This window comes from Balaenoptera musculus, chromosome 12, assembly GCF_009873245.2.
Source record: "Balaenoptera musculus isolate JJ_BM4_2016_0621 chromosome 12, mBalMus1.pri.v3, whole genome shotgun sequence".
Taxonomy (NCBI): domain Eukaryota; kingdom Metazoa; phylum Chordata; class Mammalia; order Artiodactyla; family Balaenopteridae; genus Balaenoptera; species Balaenoptera musculus.
Window position 1 is genome coordinate 67,649,017 of NC_045796.1, and position 22,014 is coordinate 67,671,030.

The following is a 22,014-nucleotide window of genomic DNA, read 5'->3' on the forward strand; positions in this document are numbered from 1 at the left end:
CTGTATAAACAGCCCTATTCCCAAGTAAAAGTGCTGAGTGAAGCTGTTGTTTAATTCATTCCATTTTACTGAAGACTTAACATTTGTAGAGTTCTTTCATAAACTGATTTTTAATTAAATTATTTTTAGCATAGATGTTCCTGAAGCAGGATTAACACACTAGCCCATTTCAACAAGCTGTATATTTGGGAATGGAATGAGAGTCATTCATCTCCACTAGGAAATTAAGACTTGTTGTTCACAAATAATAAACTACTAGATTCTGACAAAGACTAATGGGATTAGGTAAGTGTGACTCAGTGTAATAAATTCAAGCCTAAGCATCCTTTCAGGACCTGAATCAAACCAGGTACTGCTGTTGGTTAAAGTCAGTCATGGCTTACAACCTGCTAGCTGTCTTGCTGTAGAAACTGTAACGTAAGGCCCTTGAAATAGATGCCGTCATCAGCCCCAGCCCCCAAGCATTCATCTATTTAAACACATGACGGAAGATGGTAGAAGAGAATTCAGCAGCTCTTCGTGTAGTAGGAGTGGTTATTGTATCAGGACATACTTTGTTGTAGGCCAGCAACTTTTGAGTTAAAATACTATAGCTGTTTCTCTTCCTCTCCTTACATCTTTCTTTCACTCTTTTTTTTTTTTTAGGCAATAAACTCACTTATTTTTCTCACAAACATTTTGTGTAGATCCAAGGAGCAACAGATTCCAACTTCCTCCTGTAGCAGTTAAACCCATATTGTCTCTTCAAGTAGATTTCAGTATTTTACTTCTTTTATTTTTTAAAAGGCAACGGGCAGCCAAGACGTAGGTCCATCCAAGACTTGACTGTTACTGGAACAGAACCTGGTCAGGTAAGACTTAATATTTGAATTCTCTGTCTTTGAAGAATAGTAATGGGCAGAAATCAAGAATTAACTGTACTATATATATATATATATATAGTCTGCAAAATTAGTTTTATGAGTTGACTAAAATTATGATAGAGAAATTCATTATCACCAGAACTTAAATACTTAAGGGAAAAAATGTATAGATGCCATTATTGATTTAACTTGAAGGAAAATTTGTGAAAATAGGTTGATTAATTCAATAGTGCTCTATGTATGTTATGTGGTTTTTATATATGCTTTAATAAGGAAGTATTCAATTTTGTAATTTAACAATTTGTCATTAACATTGTTCTCTAAAATGAATCATTAGTATTATCTCCTTTTTACTAATGAGGGGAATAAATATCTCCCCAAAAGATGTCAGCTCCTCCGGGATCACAGGCACTGACATACTTGGTGGACTCTTAACATCTTTTAATTCGTCATATCCCCTAGATTTATATTTTTGTGTAACATCCTTAGGACAGTATTTACTAAGCAGATGGATAAACTCTAGAAAGTCTTCTATCCCAGTTGTTCAGGTTTTTATGCTTCATCTTTATATTTCTGGATGTTCTTCTAAATGCCCCTTACCTCTCTGTAGATGACCCAGACAGTGCTATAATTTAAGCCATTTCTGACGAGTGCAGAGTTTTAACCAACCAAGTATATAAAAGTAGCAGTCATTGCTTTTTCTGTTACTCAGGTCAATAGACTTAACATATATAATTTATATCACATTCTTAAAATGAATTGAAAACTAATTATGAGGTTTTGTTGTTACTTTCAGTTTTGCTGAAATAAATAAATTTTAAGACTATAGCATGCATCTGAAGTAATAAAAATACCACATATGGTCCATATTCATGAAAAATTATAGGATTATATGTTATAAACAATGGGATTTAATTTTTGGTAAAATGTGTTAGTGCTTTTCATCTAAAAGGTGTTTTATTATTATTTCATTTTTATAACATACTTGAAATTTTAGAGATTCTTTGTAGTCATTAATAAAAATTTGAAAACCTTTTCTAGCCATCAGCTAACTTAACTAACAAAACCACGTGAGATATTTAAATGATAGATAGCCTTGATCTTCATTTATATCTGGAAATATTTTTATTTCTCGCAATACCCATACACACAATCAAATACATACATACACACATATGTACATATAATATATATACATAATACATATTAATTTATTATATATTTTATGATATTAGGTGATCTTAAATCTTGGGTTTATTTATTTAATAGCAGCTCTTTCAGTATATCTGCTTTCGTGAGATGCCAGAAGTTTTGAATGAAGTTTCCCACTTTCTCCCCCCTCAAATACTTAAAGTATTAAGCAGGGCATTTAGTAACAGATAGCTTGACATCTGGTATTTGCTTTGATTCCTTAGAGGCTTGATGAGCTCAGTCTTTTTAATGCTATTTACTATTGCCATTGACATTCCAGTTATGAGAAACTCTAGCCAAGTGTTCTCCCTTTGACTAGGAATGAGCGGCTTGCTCTGAGACAGTTCAGGAGCATCTGCCAGTGCCAGTGCTCTTCTCTGTATTCTGTAATAAAGGCATTGCTATATTTCAGCACTGACCTCACCATACCAAGCCTTGCTTATTTCCTCACAAACTCCGTATTACTTGAGACTTTGATCATTACCATTTTCTTCTATAAAACACTGGAACTGAGGCAGACTTTGATTGTGGGACGGTCACCTGCATGAATTGTCATGGACTACTCCAAAAGATTCAGAGTGAGGGGGAGTTTGTTATGGTGGTAAAACCTATTCTAAAGCAGGTGCTGTGTAGCCCTTGTCTAGCCAGTTTTTAAAATTGATCTGCTCTTTCAGAATTACTTAAGTATTACAAACTTAAAATGCCTGATATCCAGTTTGGGGTGAGAATGACAAATGGTAATCCTTATATACTATGAAAACATTTTCCCCTGAAAATGTTATGATAAATGACCATTAAATCTTTTTAATTACTACTGAAAACAACATTCATTATTTGAAGAAGAAAAATGTGCATAATCTGGATTTTCAAAATTGAAGGTATAGTTCTTTTTAAAATCTGGCTAAGCAGTGATTAAACAGATGCATAGCAGTTTTTTTGTTTGTTTGTTTTGGCCATGGAAATTGATAAAGAACATAAAAGTATTTGCCCAGTCAGTACAACCATCAGAGGAAAAGAGAGAGCTTACTAATGAAGTTTACTGTCACATCTCATAGGGGAAAGTGATCTGACGAGAGTTTCTACTATGACTCTTGATTCGAGACTGATCTTAATAAAATCACTTAAACTTTTCATCTGTCAACTAAAATTAAATTGGTTGTTTTTATACTGCCATTTCTATTGAGAGGAGGAATAGTGAACGTAGCAAGCTTCTTAATTAAAAGTGGTTGTGTAAGTATTCATGTAAAAGATTGCATCCACACAACATACAACTCACTTTTAAATTAATTGATTAAGGTTTTTATTAATTCAGGAAGCTCATTAAGCACATGTAATGGATTTGGCCTCCATTTGAGAAGATACTGAGAAAAAGCTGCCCCTGATATCCAGGAACTGATACTAAAGCCTTGGTGTTGTTAGAAGCTGGACATAAAGAATATCTCAGAACACCAATAGACAAAGTGACTCTGAGACCATGATAAAATGAGACGAAACAAGACCATTTTATAGTGTTGTCTAAGCACAGACAAAAACAAGGTCACTGTGCCACCCACAAAATACAAACATTGCCCTCTCCAAGCGGATATGAGTGACTGATGCTTCTTTACCCTGACTCTAGACTGCCCTCCCTGTAGAATTGCCACTGCTTGCTGACAGTAGCCAATCTAGAGTGAACGCCTCTTTCCTTGGAGCCTCCTCAAGATCATTCAACAAAAGCCCAGATCCTCTAGTAAGCTCTTTCTAAAACCCTCTTACACCCCAAAGTGCCCCAGGGTGAGCGCTTTGCTTTACTGCAACAAATACTAAACCCAACTCACTCCACTACCGGTGTGTTTGTGGTAGCCTTTGGCCAGGGTGCATTGACAGTACCAAAAAGGCCCAGTCTCCCAGGAGCTTATTTGGGCAGATCAGACTTACGCCCAGATCAACTAGAGAACTTCAACAGTAACGGCTGCCTTTTATTTATTATGCACCCATTTCGTGCCTTTAATGTCAGGCGTTTAATATATATTATTTAAATCTTAACCCTATAAGTTTGGTACTTTTTATTTGCCCCATTTTGCAGGTGGATAAACTGAGGGTTAGAGGAACTTACCTAAGTCTTTACTTCCCTTACACTGGCCAGTAATTGCTGTAACCAAGTTTTGAATCCAGATCTGATTCCAAAAGCACACAATATACTCTATCACTCTGTCTTGCATATAAAACTGAATGCAGTGCAGGGTAAAGTAATCCTAGACCTCTTCAGTTTCAAGTGTTTTGCCTTCAGGTGGTCTGCATCATCATTAATTATTTAAATATTGTTTATTGATGATCATTTTTTGCTGTATTATATTGTTGAGCAAGGCTAACCCACCTTGATAATAATTTTTTTTTTTTAATTTACTTATTTATTTATTTTTGGCTGCATTGGGTCTTCGTTGCTGCACACGGGCTTTCTCTAGTTGCAGCAAGCGGGGGCTACTCTTCGTTGTGGTGCGTGGGCTTCTCATTGCTGTGGCTTCTCTTGTCGTGGAGCACGGGCTCTAGGCACACGGGCTTCAGTAGTTGTGGCACACGGGCTCTAGAGCGCAGACTCAGTAATTGTGGTGCACAGGCTTAGGTGCTCCACGGCATGTGGCATCTTCCCAGACCAGGACTCAAACCCGTGTCCCCTGCATTGGCAGGCGGATTCTTAACCACTGCGCCCCCAGGGAAGTCCTGCTATTGCTTTTGTAGGGTAGGTTTTTTTCCCTAGTTTACTGAGAGTGAAGCCTTTCTTGGGTTTTGGCTTTAAGCAGGGGGTTCGCCAGTCCTACTCACATCCAACAAAGACGCAAGACTTTATGCCTGTTTCTCTGAGTGCTGCAGGCAGTCAGAACAAAAGCTACATGCCATTGGGGTTCAATTGAAATTCCCAGGGCTAGCAGCTTAAGCACTTGCTAGACTTTATTTCTGGTCTCAGAGCTTTTCCCTTACTTCCTTGCAAGCTTATCAGTTTTTTAAGAGGTATTTTATGTGAGTGCATATACATTTTTTTAACATATGTATATTTATCTAATATTCTTAGAGGATTTATTTGTTTTTTGCAAGTGTTTTGGGACCTCTTCTGATAGAAATGGAAGTCTCTCCTGTGTCTTAGAATGGAAATTTTCTCTTGTTATTTTTGTTTTCATATCAAAATCACACTTTGTTCCTCCTGTCACTTCTTGCAGGTGAGCAGTAGGTCATCCAGTCCTAGCGTCAGAATGATCACTACCTCAGGACCAACCTCAGAAAAGCCAGCTCGCAGTCATCCATGGACCCCTGATGATTCCACAGGTGACCAGTTTATTTCCTCATTATAATTATAAAGTTGAATTTATCATGTTTATGTTCATTTAATCATGTCATTACTCTAATGCTTACAAAGGCAGGCATTATACAGTAGTTTAGATTTTCCTGTTAATAAGATCAAATACTTAGCAATAAATTTTAAAATGCCTTTTTGAGTGCTAAGACAGAGACTACCTTGCCCCATGTGTTTTTTTCCCCCAGATACTAAACATGTATTTTGAAGATGGTTTGTTTCGGGACTTTTTTCAAATAGGAAGATACTCTATTCTTGATATTTCAGTCTGATTGTCCTATTGCAATCCATCCTTCTCAATGATAGTAGTAAATTCTCATCTTTTGATAACTAAAATCAGAATGGTAAAATAATCATCTTCATCTCAGTCTTGTTTTAAAAATATAAGATATTATGTACCTTGATAAGAAAAACATTTCTGACCATTGACCTTTTGAATCATTTTTAACTGAGAGGGAGACCTCATTTCAGTTACGTAAATATTCTGTTAAATAGACTTTTAAAAGCCTTGTAAGAGTTATTAAAACTCCCAGCATGAAAAACTAACTGGTCAGAATCAAAATATTAGTATTAAAACCTGCCTGTCTGAAGGTAGTAAGGGAATAGTTTCATTATGGGTAAGCAGGAAATTATGTGCCATAATAGAATTAACTTTTCTTTAGCATTAAGGGGATACCTTGATAAATACACAGCAATATACTTCTGTAAAAATTATCTATATGTTACTATGTCAGAGAAGGAAGATGATCTCTTAGATCTTGGAAAATTAAACAATTTGGGATTTTATATAAGATCAACTATGTTATTAATTGTGGCAATTAAAAAGTCAGCTTTCTGTCTTTACAAACTAAAATTCTGCTTACAAGTGTTTATAGATACTTGTCATGGTTTAGTCAAGTTCATAATTTAATTTAAAAAATTAACTGGGTGGCTTTTCTCCACGTCATGTAAGATAGAACTATGTTTAGCCTTGGGTGTACTCACTAGTTTTAGTAAGTTTAAATTCATTGGCGGCAAAAACTCCTAAGTTTCACCCTCAGCACAGCACAGCCTAGGATTATCCAGAACATTCACCACTACTCAGCACATGTGCAGAATTTATCATGACGTACTTCTCCTCAGAGGTGGGCAGGGAAATGCTCTCGACAGATTTGATCATTAACATTCAGGTAGTGTCAGCTCTTTTTGGTTCCTACATCCTTCGGTGAGGGCGTGCTCGCCCTGACATTACAGCATTTGGTGGGTCTCCTCACTTCAGCCTGGACTAATCTAGACATGCCAGTCAATGTGTGGCAGATAGTGAATTCATGAGGGAAAAATCAAAATTCTCCTAAGTCCCTCTCACTTAACTGCTGCATTTTGTTTGTTTTCTGGGACCTAAAATACCACAAAATAGCAATAGCTAGACATCATACATAGGTCCAGGTTGCAGTATCAACTGAATTTTGACTTTGCCTTGAAATACACTGCAAATGTGTGGTTATCGTTTTTAAATATTTTGAATACAATTTTAGAAGTTGAGAATCTGGTTTAAGTTTATAATTAATGAAGTTCAGCTTTGCACTGTTTCTAAGAAAAATATTGATAATCAAGCTAACAGAATAAATTGTAGGAAAGAGACAGGTAAAACCTTTTTCTTTGAAGGCCCACTGACCCAGAAAAAAATTAGAAGTGCCTACATAAGTTAAAACAATGTAATTAATTAGATTTTTTAATTTAAAAGGGCAGAGGTTTTTGTGCTTTTTCAGAGAAAAAGAGCACAATGATTTAATAATCATAACACATAAGTACTCTTGGGTTTCTACTTAGAATGTATTGGGGATAGAGAAAGACATACATACCCAAAAGCAGCTAGTGAAAGAGATGCCTAGACCCAGTAGAGGGTCCCACAGTGGGCGGGGAACGGTGCACAGGGGGAACATTCACTCAAGAGTTTGTCCTGTTCTTAGTACTTTGCAAAGATAGAAATATAAGACATGCCCCATTGCTTGCATTCTGATTACAGTTATAATACCGACACATTAAAAATAAATTCATCATGCTGTATAACAAACTACTACACCGAATGTTTTAATAGTTATAAATAAGCATAATCCTGGCATAGTCTGTGACTTTTTTGTAAAATAGTGAGATTAGTCACTATTATTCTTTAGTCATAAAGCAGAAAGGAGAAGACAGCATTCCACATGAAGGGAGCACATAGAGAATATGAGATAGTTATAAGTATTGTGTTTAAGGGGCTAGAAAAGAGATTCCACCTAACTTAACCAAATCAGTGTGAATCTGGACATTTAGGAAAAGAGGTTACATTTGATCAGCAATTAAAAGACAAACTTTTGTGGCATAGCCTTGCTGTCTTGTAACCAGAAACTGAAAGCTAAATTTCAGTTTAAGTGAGAAAATCTCACGTCTTGGTTTCAGAGAACAGATGAAATTCAGTAAAGGACCTTAAGTTCCCCACTCTCAAAGGGCTTTAAAATTGTTTGACTAGCACAATCCTTGGACTTTTTTTTTCACCCCCAGAATACTGTGAAACACTGATATATTTAATTCTGAAATATGTATCGGATATAGGGGACTGATTTAATAGGATATATCAAGTATCAAAGATTTAAGAAAGAGCAATAGGAGTGGAAATATTAAGTTGAAAAAACTCTTTCAAGACACTTAATTTTTCCAGTAAGGTCAGAGGGAGGTCACTTTTAATCAGTTTAATTTTGTGGAAAGCAGTGTTTGGTGGGAGCATTATTTGAAACTATTGTAATGGGGTGGGGAGAGGTTTCGTCAGAGAAATAAATGTATTTCTTATTTAGCCATTTCAGAAAAACCTTTATGTTAATATATAATTTTAGGGTAAAGGCTCTCTTAGGCAATCCTCTGTTATTCCTTCTTTATTGCACTCCAGTATTTGATTAACATTACTTTTTTAATCTGAAATGTAAACTTGAGTGTTTAAAATTGCCCTCCTTTCCCAATTCTTCGTTTAGTATCAATAACAATAATTTTAAAACAATAATAATAACCACCACCAGCACCGTGTGTTGAGTGCTCACCATAGGCTAGCTAGCACTGCACGGTATTCCTTACATGCATTATCTCATTTGGTCTGATTTAGCTTCGCTTCTGGAGTTATTTGCAAGCACATTCTTCATGGCCTTTTAAAAAAAAACTGAAGCTAGAGTATCAGTCAGCAGTAAATCAGGAGGTTACTGAACCGTCAAACTGTCTTGGTTTCCTATTGCATTTGAGGCAGAGCCTTGCGGCCGTCCTGACCTTGCCTGCCTTCATCCGCACCACTCTTTCAAGGAGTCGCTTATCAGAAAAAGGGCTGAACAGCTCACTTGTTTAGCTCACTTGTTCTCTATTATAAACGATGGGAAAGCAGCTACTTCTGAAGTAGAAAAGTCCATATTACTTCACAGTGATTCTTCCTGCTTCTGGAACTGTTGTACACAAATGTTAATATTGGGAAGCAACCATCCCATGCTTCTCTTGCAAGTTGTTATGGCAGTTTTACCTCTTTTGAAATACAAACAAAACCTATCTGTTCAAATAGTGTGATGAAATTGGCTGGTTGTTTGAATTAACCCTTTTAACTGTTTTTGGCATGATACTGAGTCACAGTTTCCATACTGTCAATGTGTGTAATATACTCCCGTCAATAACATCGCTCATTTTCTGCAGTGATTCTCATTGGGAGGAGTGGGATGGGCAGCTCATGTTAGAATCTATACTAATTGAAGGTGATCCACTGGAAGAGAAAGTGCCTCTTGCTTTCCCCCTTTCCCTGTGAAGGAACACTGATGTTGCCGGAGTTGACACAGCCTTAGAGTAAACTTAGCATGATCAAAGAAAGAATGTGGGATTTGATTAGGTAGAGTCAGTTACGACTGAATTTAAAATATAAACGTCCCATATCACTGTTTTTGTTTTTAATTAAACAAGGGCTTACATGTTTTAATATACTGTGTTCTATTCAACTTATAGCCAACTTAAATTGTAGGTGTGAGAGTATGGTTGTATTCCAATGATCTGTAATTGGATGTCCTCTGTTTACTTTTAGAATTCAAAAATTACCAGCGGCAATAACTTTTATTTTACTCTAAGAAAAACAATACCATTATCTCATGCATGCTTTCTTGCTTTTTGTTTCTAATCATTTGTGACAGAAAATAAATAAGATACATGCTTTAATTTCAGATACCAATGGATCAGATAATTCCATCCCAATGGCTTATCTTACACTGGATCACCAACTACAGGTAAAGGAGTACTTTCTCAGCAAAGTTTGCTTTTTCCTTTTACAGAAGTTTATCTTTAAAGCTGATGGTTGTGTTCCTATCTGTTATTGTATATTCATTTATTTATGCTTTTAGTTGACCTCCTTAAACTTTTAAAAATCAAGCCGAAATAACTGATTCTCAGTTAAGTCAATCAAAATGAAAATTGCCAAAATCATATGTTCCTGTTCTAACAATCATCTTAAAATACTCATATCTTTGTTCAAGACTGCCAAAAATAGCATTTTGCTCTTTATTTTTAGTGCATTAAAATGTAAAAGCCATATAAGCTCATTTCTGCTTAATAGATTTTGTGGTACTTTGGCATGTTCATGGTGACTGAAAATACAAGTAATGTACTTCAGTGTCTCCTCGTGAGTGTGAGAGCTATAAACATCTTTCAGTATAATAAAGTCTGGCAACCTGAAATGTAAAACCAGAGGCCAAGAGTACTCTAGTCATGGTTCTCTGTAACAACGAGAAAGTGTTAAAGCAGCAAGTGTAAATTTAAGATCTGAGTTAACGCTGACAAAAGGGCACTGAGATTTTCTAGGCCTGGTTTAACACTTATTTTTAAAAGATCATTGCTTTAGTGCTATAAAAATATATCACAGTCTCTGTCTTAACTCTCAGTTAGATACTGAGTTTGATTTAATTATGTTTTAACATTCCTGATTTATTTTCAGCCTCTAGCACCATGCCCAAACTCCAAAGAATCTATGGCAGTGTTTGAACAGCACTGTAAAATGGCACAAGAATATATGAAAGTCCAAACAGAAATTGCATTGTTATTACAGAGAAAGTAAGTTATCTTTTATGAATAAAAATAAATCATTAGTATTTTGAGTTTAAAATGTGTTAAGGTGCAATATTGTTTAAAGACATGAAAACTTAATAATTTTTAGAATTAATCACTAAGCATATTTCTAATGTGGAGATTTTCTCTACGTTTATGTTTAAGTTTTAAGTACCCTTCAGCCAATTTTCCCTGCAAAACTCATCTCTTTTGACTATTTCTTATTATATTAGGAAAAATATAACTAAGGGAAATAAACCAGTGTTCATAACCATGTGTTTTATGTTCTCAGAATTTTAAAGTTAAAAGCTGTTTAGATTTATTGTTACAAAGATTTATTGTTTCTTTGGACAAAGGTAAAATAATTTGATTTACTAATGTTCAGTTGTGCTTTATCTTAGAAACATATATGTAGATATATTCTTGCCAGGTGTATGTTTAGGAGAGTAGAATTACTTATTAGAGGGCTTTATTTCATATCTGTGAGTGTTTTTCTAGGGAGTTTTGTACTTACACGCATTTTTCTGGGAGATACAGAGACTGCTTTACTCCCCTTTTAAAGAAATACAGTCCCATTTCCATACTTCTCTATTTGAGATTCTTTAAAAAACAGTATTTCAGTTTTCTTAAACGTGACCTTCATGAAATAACCTATGAAGCTGATTTATGGTGGTAGGTAGTTTTTTTACAGTTCACTAATACAGTGATGTAGATGAATTCAACTTAATATTTTAAAGGCTAAATAGGAGATTAAATATTAGAGTCTGCAAACTGTAGAACTAATTATGGAACTCTGTGGCACTTTATGATAAGAAAAAAACTGTATTTCTTATGTCTGAATATGTATTTCTTACACTTAACCTATACTTTTTCATACTTTAATCATTTGAAAGAGGATTTCTATGCTAGAGGAAAACAAATGGTGAGTTGTGGGCACTGTGAAAAATATGATAGTTTTAATTGATTTTTAAATACTTTAAATGAGAAATGTTACTAGTAACTTTTTGTTTGAGGACTTTTCATTAATTATTCAGTTATTTCCAGCAGCCTCACTTTAGGAGCTAATACATAATATCCCCCAAATAAAAGGCACTTAAAGAAGTTTATCAGGCTGGGGGGCTTCCCTGGTGGCGCAGTGGTTAAGAATCTGCCTGCCAATGCAGGGGACACGGGTTCGAGCCCTGGTCCGGGAAGATCCCACATGCCACGGAACAACTAAGCCCGTGCGCCATAACTACTGAGCCTGCGCTCTAGAGCCCGCGAGCCACAACTACTGAGCCCGCATGCCACGACTACTGAAGCCCATGCGCCTAGAGCCCGTGCTCCGCAACAAGAGAAGCCACGACAATGAGAAGCCTGCGCACCACAACGAAGAGCAGCCCCCACTAGCCACAACTAGAGAAAGCCCATGCGTATCAACAAAGACCCAGCACAGCCATAAATAAATAAATAAATAAATAAATTTTTTTAAAAACAAAAAAAATTTATCAGCCTATAAAAGACTCTGGTTTTTCCCAAAAACGTTTGCAAGAGTAAGTGGTTCAAAGTGGTATTTTGTATTCTTCTCATTATTTTAAAATAGGAAAGAGATTTAGGTTGGATAGCACCTATTTTAATTAGATTGCAAATGTTTTGTTAGCTACCACTTTGCACTGTAGTTAAATAGAATTGTGGTTTCAGAATATGAATACGAATACGTGAGTATAAAAGTAGAATGTGAATGATTAAAGCTTCAAGTGTTATTTTCAAGTATAGCTAGATAAAGCCCTTCCCAGCCTTTTTTTCTTCCTTCCTACACAAAAGGGATACCAAATGAAATTTCTGCCACTTTTATTATACCATTTTATCTGTTTTCACTACTTATCTAAGTACAGTTGCTTATTAAAAGGATTATGATATTTGTATGGTTACGCCAGAAGAACAGATGATAGTTTCCATTCCAGCCCATAATTATATTTGAGTAGTGTACCTAAGATGCATAATGATAGACCCAGAATAAAAGTTCTAATTAATTGAGCTCCCATCATCAGCTATTAAGGTATGAATATTTCCATCCTGTGTAATGTGTGGTATTTGTTTTTAGGCAAGAACTAGTTGCAGAACTGGACCAGGATGAAAAGGACCAGCAAAATACATCTCGTCTGGTACAGGAACATAAAAAGCTTTTAGATGAAAACAAAAGCCTTTCTACTTACTATCAGCAGTGCAAAAAACAACTAGAGGTCATCAGGAGTCAGCAGCAAAAACGACAAGGCACTTCATGATTCTCTGGGACCGTTAAATTTTAAAATATGCAAAGAAAGACTTTTTTTTTAAAGGAAAGAAAAACTCTTATAATGACAATTCATGAGTGTTAGCTTTTTGGCGTGTTCTGAATGCCAGCTGCCTATATTTGCTGCATTTGTTTCATCGTTTATTTTCCTTTTCTCATGGTGGACATGCAATTCAACTGTCTCCTTATATAACATGGGGGCATCTGTACTTGAATAAGCAGCAGTTCTCAACTTCAAAACAGATGCAGTAAACCGTGGCTGTATATGCATGCTCGTTGTGTGAAGGCTAGCCTAACAAAAGGGGTATCAAAAACTAGCTGCTATGAGCAATCATCGTCTTTTTTTCGAGGTGGAACCTCAAGAATGATTTTGTTCTTGTATCTCATCTCAAAAAACCAATAATTTTTTTTTTTCCAAAAGATGGTATATACCAAGATAAAGACAGGGTATTATAAATCTATAATAATTGGTGGTACATTATAGAAATACAGAACCTTTAGGGATAGTTGAGAGTGAGGGCTTTGATGCCAGCATCCTTGGATCAGTACTGAACTTTATCCATGAAATATTTAAAGGTAAGTGGCGGCTGCTGTATTTAATAAAAGCATATTTCATTAGACTAAACTTTGTCTATGATACATTGAACAAAATGGAACCCTTTTTTTTTTAAAGGTATAAAGATTTTTAATTCTGTGATTGCGTGTATGTGTGCTGAAACTGTAAAGCTTTTATGACTCTAATATTAATATCCCTCAAATGAAATTAAAAGATAAATGAACATGATCCAGCTTAAATGATCATTCCTTCCTGCAATGATTATTGGATTGTTCTACTGTATATTTGAAAAACTGAAGAGAAATCATGGAAATTGGAAATAATTGCTCCAGCCAAAAGGCTTGGGCCTAGATTTCTTTTACAGTACCAAATGAGCAAAAAACCTGGCAAATCAGGACAAGTTAATGAGGAAGTTAAAGGAGTAAATCTAAATTCATCAAGTATCCTATTATTGATACTGGAATGATTGATTTTCCTTGCAAGCCCACCCTAGGATGCCTGCTGCCTTTCAACACTTTTAAAGGAATTTCACTTATAAATAGAAAATTTATATTGTTAACAGTAACTTTGCTACCAACTTTGAAAATAAAAGTAATAATAAAACTTCATTGAAATAATAAACTATATAAGCTCTATTTTTTCAGTTGGTATTAAAATTAATTACATTTTGATACCAGTACAAGGTGTCTTTTAAGTAGGGATGTCATCGACCTCATTTTTATAGCATTAATGTTTTATGAAGAGAAAATTTAAAATGAAAGCATAATTGCTGTGATTATTAGAATTATATCGTGATTGTATTGTAGTTTTGCTCTATTTCAGATAAGCAAGTTGATCTAAGAAGTTATCAAAACTATTCTTAAAAATACTAAAGCAGGTAACTTTTTCTTCCATTATTTTTTCTTCTTCCCACTGAGTTTTATAATGTATTCCTTGTGTATACAAGCAATAAAGGTAAAGGACAGTTTGTACTAAACTGTGTCATTTTTAGCTTCTTCAGAATCTATTATTAAAAAGTTTCTGGTAAATAAATATCGACCATCACTTCATTTAAATAAAAGGAGGTTTTCATTCCCAAATAATTTAATTACCTAGCTGAAAGTGTTATTAGGCTTAATGTATTAATAGTAAAATAAAATTGGCACAGAAAATAACTCTAAGGAAAAGCTTCACTCTTCCATAGTATTGCTGCTTGTCTGTACATCTGTCACTCCACCAAAAGGGACCTAGTCAATGTTTAGAGACTTTTCTAATTATCGCAGAGCATGAGGTAGCCAAGCGTGGATGCTAAGGCTGAACTTTTCCATTAGGATTTATCATTTTAGATTTCAGGTTTTATTTCTAGTCACGAATGTGTTTTTGCTATACGCTACACACTTAAAGGGAAAGTTTATTATTGTTATTACTACATGCAATCACTTCAGTAAAATATCCCAAATAAGTAAATGGAAGAAAATAGTAGTTTTAAGTCATGATGCCAAATGCAAAAAAGGCTGTTGAACACTTGCTCGCTTGTTTACAGTATGTTCCTGGGGATTTTCAGTACTGTAGCTGTCCTGTACACTCAGTGCAATTCAGCCTTACTTGGTTTTTAAGTACTTGCGTTGCCAAGCTCATATTTTTTAAGTCCTTATTATCCTTGATGATGGGAGAAAAGGATAGCAGGGATGATTAAAATCCACAGCCAGTTTCATCAGTGTTCTCACCCATCAACCCTTCAGAGATATTAACAAGGAGCCAAATTTGTTATTAATTCTGGTCTTACCATTTATTCTAACCCTCGTTTTTTGAGGTGGAAATAGCAAACAGACAAGCAAGTATCTAAGAGGCCCCAGTCTGAAAAATTCACAAACGATCCTTGAATAAGCCCTAATTACATTTTATTTTTACCTGCAGGGAAGGAAAACAAAGCTTTTATCTAACTTACAGGGAAATACTCCTCAGCAGTAAAAATAGGTTTTTGAGTCAAATAAAAATCAGTTAAGAATATTTACCTTATAGCAACATAGCATATTGAAGAGATCTGTTTAAAAGCTGTTTACAAATGTTTGACTATTTTTGGTGAAGTATTTTAGAGCATCAAATGTCTTTTTTTTTTTCTGCAAGTTTCTTTTATGTTCCTAGTTTCAGCTCCTGCCTGTAGCCAGATCACAGGCCTTCCCTGTGAAACTTTTGTTTCTTTCTGTAAGTGTGTGTGGTTTTCAGTGGTCAGCTCCTTTCTTCAAATGGTAGGAAGTTCTACTTCTGTCGTGCAGAACATTTTATGTAAAATGATGTGATGCAGAAATCCTTGTGCATACTGTATAATTGAAGGAAGCTTTTTAGATTTATTTTTGTTTGTAATAAAATTCAGATTGTTACTCTAAACTGGGTCATAAAAATGGTGAATGATTTATATCAGCAAATGAGCTGTGAGGTGTTCTGCTCGAGCAGCATGTTTACGTTATACAAAATCGAATGAAAACTGAAAAGTCAGTAATCCTAATACTCAGTGCTGTTGTAACATAATCATGATTTTTGAGAGGCTGGGTGATTGGCCAGTTAATACATCATTCCCTCCAATTCTAATTTTTGGTTAAATGGATTCTCTTCACAGTTTCAGTGAATCCTGATTTGTATGAAGTATAACACGGTGTACATCACTACACTTCTGCTCATTAGAAACCTGATTTCTTGTAGTCTATCTAAATTACATTAAGTATTTCATTTCTTTATCAACCTACTAGCCCTCTAACCTACACATCTGTGCACACACACATTCTTATAAACTCTGCCTTCACTTTAGTAAATATACCTGCTTATTCACTCATTCCTCAACAAATATTTATTGGACGCCTGTGATAAGCCAAGCTGCTGTGGCTAATGCCAAGTGACATGTCCATTTCAGTCACATGGTAGTTGGATGGTGTTCCCATTTCACAGGTGGGAAAATAGGCTTCTAAAGGTTAAGACTTGTGCCTGAGTCTGCTTTTCCATCATCATCTGATTTCAGCAGAAGTACATGCCCGGAGACTCAGCAGCTACTATCAGCCCACATGAAGGAAAATGGAATGGCAAACAAAGGAGGGGGAACGTGAGGTAACTTTAAACTTGAAGGCACAGGGACTTTGTGACCACTTTTAAACCCAACATTGAGACCCCTATTTGTCTTTTAAAGCCAAGTCTGTGTTTTAAGCCACTTGGCTATGCTGTAACTTAAAATGCTCACCAAGTCCCGAGGTGCTTCGGCTCTTTCACTCACTTATTGGATGGGTGAGGTTATCTCCAGTCTTCCGCCCCACCCTGCACCCACATACCTGAAGGATGCGCTGCAAATGGAACTACAGGTCGTGGGGCTGTGAGGCTTGGTCTTTAGACTCGTTCTCCACTCTGCAGGAAAATGAGACTTAGCCCAGGTTTTCTTGTTTTTGGATTGTTTTGTTTTTTGCCCCTTTTGCGGGTGTGGGTGTGGGGGTCTTATTAAAGAATAATTGGGGTATAATTTTTATACGGTGAACTGCATCCATTTAAAGCGTGCAATTTATTGAGTTTGACATATTGTATACACTTGTAAAACCACCCAGCAGCCAACATCCTGGTCATTGCCATCACCTCCAGAAGTTCTCTCATCTCTTGCCATCTATCTCTCCCTTCACTCCAAGCCCCAGACACTGGTCTGCTCTCTAACAATATAAAATAGTTCCATTTTCTAGAATTTTACATAAATGATACAATATGTACTTTTTTTAAGCTTTTTTCTCCTCTCGAAGGGTTATTTTAACTCCTTTGAGAGGATTTTTTTTTTTTAAGAATTTTTTGATGTGGACCATTTTTAAAGTCTTTATTGAATTTGTTATAATATTGATTCTGTTTTATGTTTTTGGTTTCTTGGCCACGAGGCATGAGGGATCTTAGCTCCCCGACCGGGGATCGAACCCACACCCCCTGCATTGGAAGGTGAAGTTTTAACCACGGGACCGCTAGGGAAGTCCCAGGAATTTTTAATTAGACCATTTTTAGTGATGCTTGAAAATCTTTCAGTATCAGTTTTTGAGGGCAAATGTAGGTTTTAGAGGGCTGTAGGTATGTCCAGTATGGCCTGCTTGATTGTGCAATGTTACCATCTTCTGAAACATTTAAGATCACTTTATTTTTATGTTCTTACAGAACCTTAATACTTCACTCACAAAATCCCTTGCATTTGTTTGTTAAAGTAAGTATATTTGTATATGTATTGCTTCAGGTGTTAGAAATGTGAATGGACATGGCAAGTAACATTAGTAAGTACTTGGTGGTTTTCAGCAAATATGCTTCATAAATGTAATTTTTTTAAAGTTTTCTCCTTTTTTTTTTTAGGTTGTAGCTGCTTTTTGCTTGCTCAAAAAAGGAAAGATTAGGTTGATTATACCACAAAACAATACGCAGAAAAATATTTTAAATACCAATGAAAACAATCTTCTTTAAAAAGTATTTGACATGGTATCTCATTCAGGTGCCTACCGATGGTCCTACCTGGTATAGTGGTGCCCATAGACATAAGTAAGAGTGCATTGGCAAACTGTGTACTGCTTACCACCAGGACCTGTTCTCCTTTTCCATCAGTGGCTAATCACTGCTCCAGTGTATCTTAGGCCCTTGCCACAAGGTCCCACTAAAACTTAAAACTACTGTTTAAATGACCTGCCCTTCATGTCAGTTTTTTCAGTGAAACTGTTCTGAGAAACAAATGGTTATTTAACTTTATCTGAGTTTCATGGTACTTTTACATTTCCAAGTAGTGAAATGCATTCTTTATTCTGTAATTTAATGGTTAGTGATATCTTGTAAATGCCATATGGCAGCAGGATAATTGCTTTGAAAGCACCAGAAATTATTGAGCAAATGCTGAATATTTATCTTCTGAAAAGCAAAAGTAATTCACAAAATGAAATTACCTTGCAGCCTTATTGCTTGTTTCTCTTTGTGGATACCTGCCTCTTCTTTAGTTATTACAGGAATGACTATATTAGTCATTGATTGATACATTTACTAAATTCAAAATAGAGACTAAAGAAACCTGAAAATGTGTGCAACTTTTTCTGTGGTTGAAGGAAAAATGATGATACTTCTTCCGCAGACACTCTAGAACCCTTCTGACTTTTAATCTGTTTCCTACAAAGATACTTAACTAAATATACATCTAAAATGTGATGAGCATGACAAAAGAACAGAGAAAGAACTAGAGAGATGCCTCAGTTTTAAAGCTACTTCAGCTTATTCTCACATTTACAAGGCATCAGGTGAGTCTGTTTTTTCCAGTATTAGCCATGCCAACTATCACAGTTCAAACTACGTGATACTAACTTAAGTGACTTTCTTAAAACCAACAGGAATCACGTGCAGCAGTCCCCCCTTATCCGCAGGGGATGCGTTCCAAGACGCCCAGTGGATGCCTGAAACCGCAGATACTACCGAACCCTTTTTTTCTTATACATACATACCTGTCACAAAGTTTAATTTATAAATTATGTACAGTAGGATATTAACAACAATAACTAATAATAAAATAGAACAATTATAACAACATACTGTAATAAAAGTTAAGTGAATGTGGTCTCTCTCTCAAAATACCTTATTTTACAAATTTGATGCTTTTCTGTCTTAACTATACACTTATCATGCTAGCACAAATTTCTTTTTCCTTCTTTATAATTTCACAGATAGAAGATTTGTTCCTACCATAGATCTTAGCGACCTTAGCGTATGATTTTTTTTTTCCTTATTAAGTCAGAAACTTTCACCCTTATCACTTAGAGGAAGCAGTTTATGGCTTCTCTTTGGCATATCCGAATTGCCAGCATTGCTACTCTTGTGCTTTGGGGCCATCATTAAGTAAAATAAGGGTCACTTGGGCACGAGCACGGAGATACCGCAACAGTCAGTCCGACAAAGGAAAGGGCTATTAAGTGACTAACGTCACAGAGGGTACACTGGAAGGATAGGTGACTCAAGTCCCCGGCAGGACAGCACAAAATTTCATCACTCTACTCAGAATGGCTTGAAGTTTAAAACTTACGAATTGTTCGTTTCTGAAATTTCCTATTTAATATTTGGGACTGTGGTTGACTTCTGGTAACTGAAACCACAGAAAGCAAAACCGTGGGCAAGGGGGAAATGCTGGTCGTCTTTGGGCAGGTCTGTAAATCAAAAAGTACAGGAAATCTGCATTTAATTTCCTTCCTTGCCCAAACAAGGTAGTACCCGAGCCAGTTTTGCTGCCTGAAATGTTTAAGCATTGCTATAATTGTTCCTTGGAACTTCATTTAGGATCCGAACAACGTGCCATTCCCCTTAAATAAGAGCCTGTCACAGTGACACGTGTGGAGGTGGTTGGTCGACGATGTGAGCAGGTCTCAGCAGACGGTCCCGCGCAAGAGCATGAGGCCCATCCACTAACGTGGGACAGCCACATGTGCCCCCAGACGCAGTGCTTTGGCTCTGTGGGGAAAAAAAGATCTTATTTTACACTTGAAAATAGCCAAATGGGACTTAAGTATTTGTTACTTAAAAGATTTCCTGTACCACCTTTGTCCCAAGAGCTCTTATTCTGCTGGCTGTTAAGAATGAGACATTTTATTATCCATTAAGACCTGATATTTCATCCCACAGGACTGTCCTCTACAAACTGACTTCAAGAACACATGGATATGCTGCTTTAACTTTTCCTTGGTGAATAGCCGTCTATTTTTTAAGTGATTTTCTTTTTTTTTTTTTTAGTGTAAAGAAAAGGAGGAAAAAGAAAAGAGCTGAAGTAATGGGGACAAGGTCAGACTATTTACTGACATAACCGTCTCGAGTTTGTATTATTCGTAATTCCAAGGTAGGCATGCCAACTATAGATGTAGTGGTAATAGGTACATTTCTGCTTTGTCTTAACGTCAGCATTCATCAGATCGCTCCTTGATGTAGGGAAGACGCTGCAGTCATCAAATGAGCTTTACCTTGGAGCCTGAAAACGGGAGGGTTATAGCTGGCTGTGTGAGAGCTGGCAAAGACCTGGGAGGCAGACTGGCTCTGGTCCTGGCTGGACGCCACCTTGCTGTTGGGAGAAGTGGGAGGCTGGGCCCCAAGTTTCATCATTGGTAAACACGGGAATGGCCTAAATCCAATTCTAAATGCCTGTAATCTCAGTATTTAATATTACCTTCCCCATTCTCTGCTACGGCTGATTCACATCGTCTTGTCACATTATACCTCAGGTGTTGATGAGAGAAGAATGATTCAAAATGTTGGGGAAAATAGAATTGAATGTTTATTTGTGGATTCCTTCTTTCAGAAAAGATTCTAAATCCTCTGATTTACAGTAACACCAGTGTTACCATAAATTCTTCGTAGTCCTTTAGAAAATGTTACCTGGATTTAGGAATCAGTGAACGTTCTGGGAACAAAAGTAAAAGTCAGGCTCCCCATGGAAGACCTCTGGGACTGTAGGGAGAGTCCTGGATTGGGGGCAAGTTGCTGCTGCTCTGCTCCAGAGACATGTTTGCAAGCTCAGCACAATGGGAAGAGTCTCTCTCAGTAAAATGGCATTCCCAGATACAACATGTGACCCATTTTAAGTCTTGCTGTATTAAACCTGAGGGACGCTGAGAGAAAAAGCTGCCTCCAAACATAAGTGGAAATTGAACTTAATACTCTAATCACCATAAATTGTAGTGATTATTTGTGTAAAACCATAAATGTACACTATGACTAAATGAGTCATTTACGGAATATCCTTTCAGTTATTAACTTGGCATAAATACTAATCCCTAAAGATTAAGCTGAACACTAATCACTTGGAGTATTCAAGGACCTTTTGTAATCCAAGTATCGTATTTTCATATGGTAATTTCCCCCGTGGTAGCTGAGTGGGGCGGCTCACTGCTATGTAAGCAGTAATGTATGACAAGGATGCTGTAACCAGGAACGGGGTTTTCATCTCTTCTCCCAACCCTTCCCCCTTCACTCCCAATTTGAGCTTAATTAAAACTCCTAAAAAAATAAACTCCTCAGAACTTGGCTCTGCTTAACAAGAGGGCAAAACCAACCCTGAAATGCTGACACCTCCTCTACTTCTGCCTGCTGGGTGGGCTCATGAAGGGTCATGATTGGAGAGCACCTCCACAGCGGCCTGGCCATAGATCAGAGGCAGGAATTCTCAGAGCAAAGAAACAGAACACACCTCAGCAAGTAAATCAACAGTTTGCCTGACTTTTTAAAAATGCATTTTTAAAGATGAGTTTTAATTTTTTAAGGTAAAACGTGCACATAGCTTTAAATCAAATTTATCTTATACAAAATGAACAGCTGCTGTCCCACCCCCTGCTCTCAACCCATTCTAAATATTTGCCCCATATTTGTAAATAATAAGTTATACTGCTATTTCTTCATTTATCAAATTTGCATACCAAAATTCTGACTTTGTATTACGGTTGCGGAGAATTTAGCTGCGTTACACACACGGCTCTCAGTTTCCCCTACTCTTTTATCCCAACATAGCACATCACAATTTTGGATTAAGTCAGCCAAAATTACATTATCATGACTATGTAACTAGTGTTCACTGCTGAGCCAAGTAAAGTATGACTATACTTATATTGCCTGTCTCTAAAAAATATGTTTCTCCCAGTACTTTTTTTCATTTGCCTATAGATTTATCACCTTTTTAAATAAATGCTTCCAACAGGAGTATCACCCACACCCATCAATAACTTTTCATATTCTCAAA

General features: G+C 36.2%; 1 protein-coding gene across 6 annotated transcripts in view; it reads left to right on the forward strand.

Moving 5' to 3' along the window:
* MAP3K7 (mitogen-activated protein kinase kinase kinase 7) overlaps window positions 1–17,019 on the forward strand; it is a 64,974-nt gene extending 47,955 nt beyond the window's left edge. For 2 of the 6 annotated variants that reach the window (XM_036871303.1, XM_036871304.1), the window contains 5 exons: window positions 787–851; window positions 5,249–5,354; window positions 9,583–9,644; window positions 10,349–10,464; window positions 12,542–15,771. In XM_036871303.1, the coding sequence (XP_036727198.1) occupies window positions 787–851; window positions 5,249–5,354; window positions 9,583–9,644; window positions 10,349–10,464; window positions 12,542–12,722 (530 nt within the window). In that variant the 3' untranslated portion in view covers window positions 12,723–15,771. Of the gene's footprint in view, window positions 1–786; window positions 852–5,248; window positions 5,355–9,582; window positions 9,645–10,348; window positions 10,465–12,541; window positions 15,772–16,278 lie in introns of those variants that run through there. The other 4 variants (XR_005022152.1, XR_005022150.1, XR_005022149.1 and 1 more) reach the window with 4 other exon arrangements.
* Window positions 17,020–22,014: the final 4,995 nt, after the last annotated feature.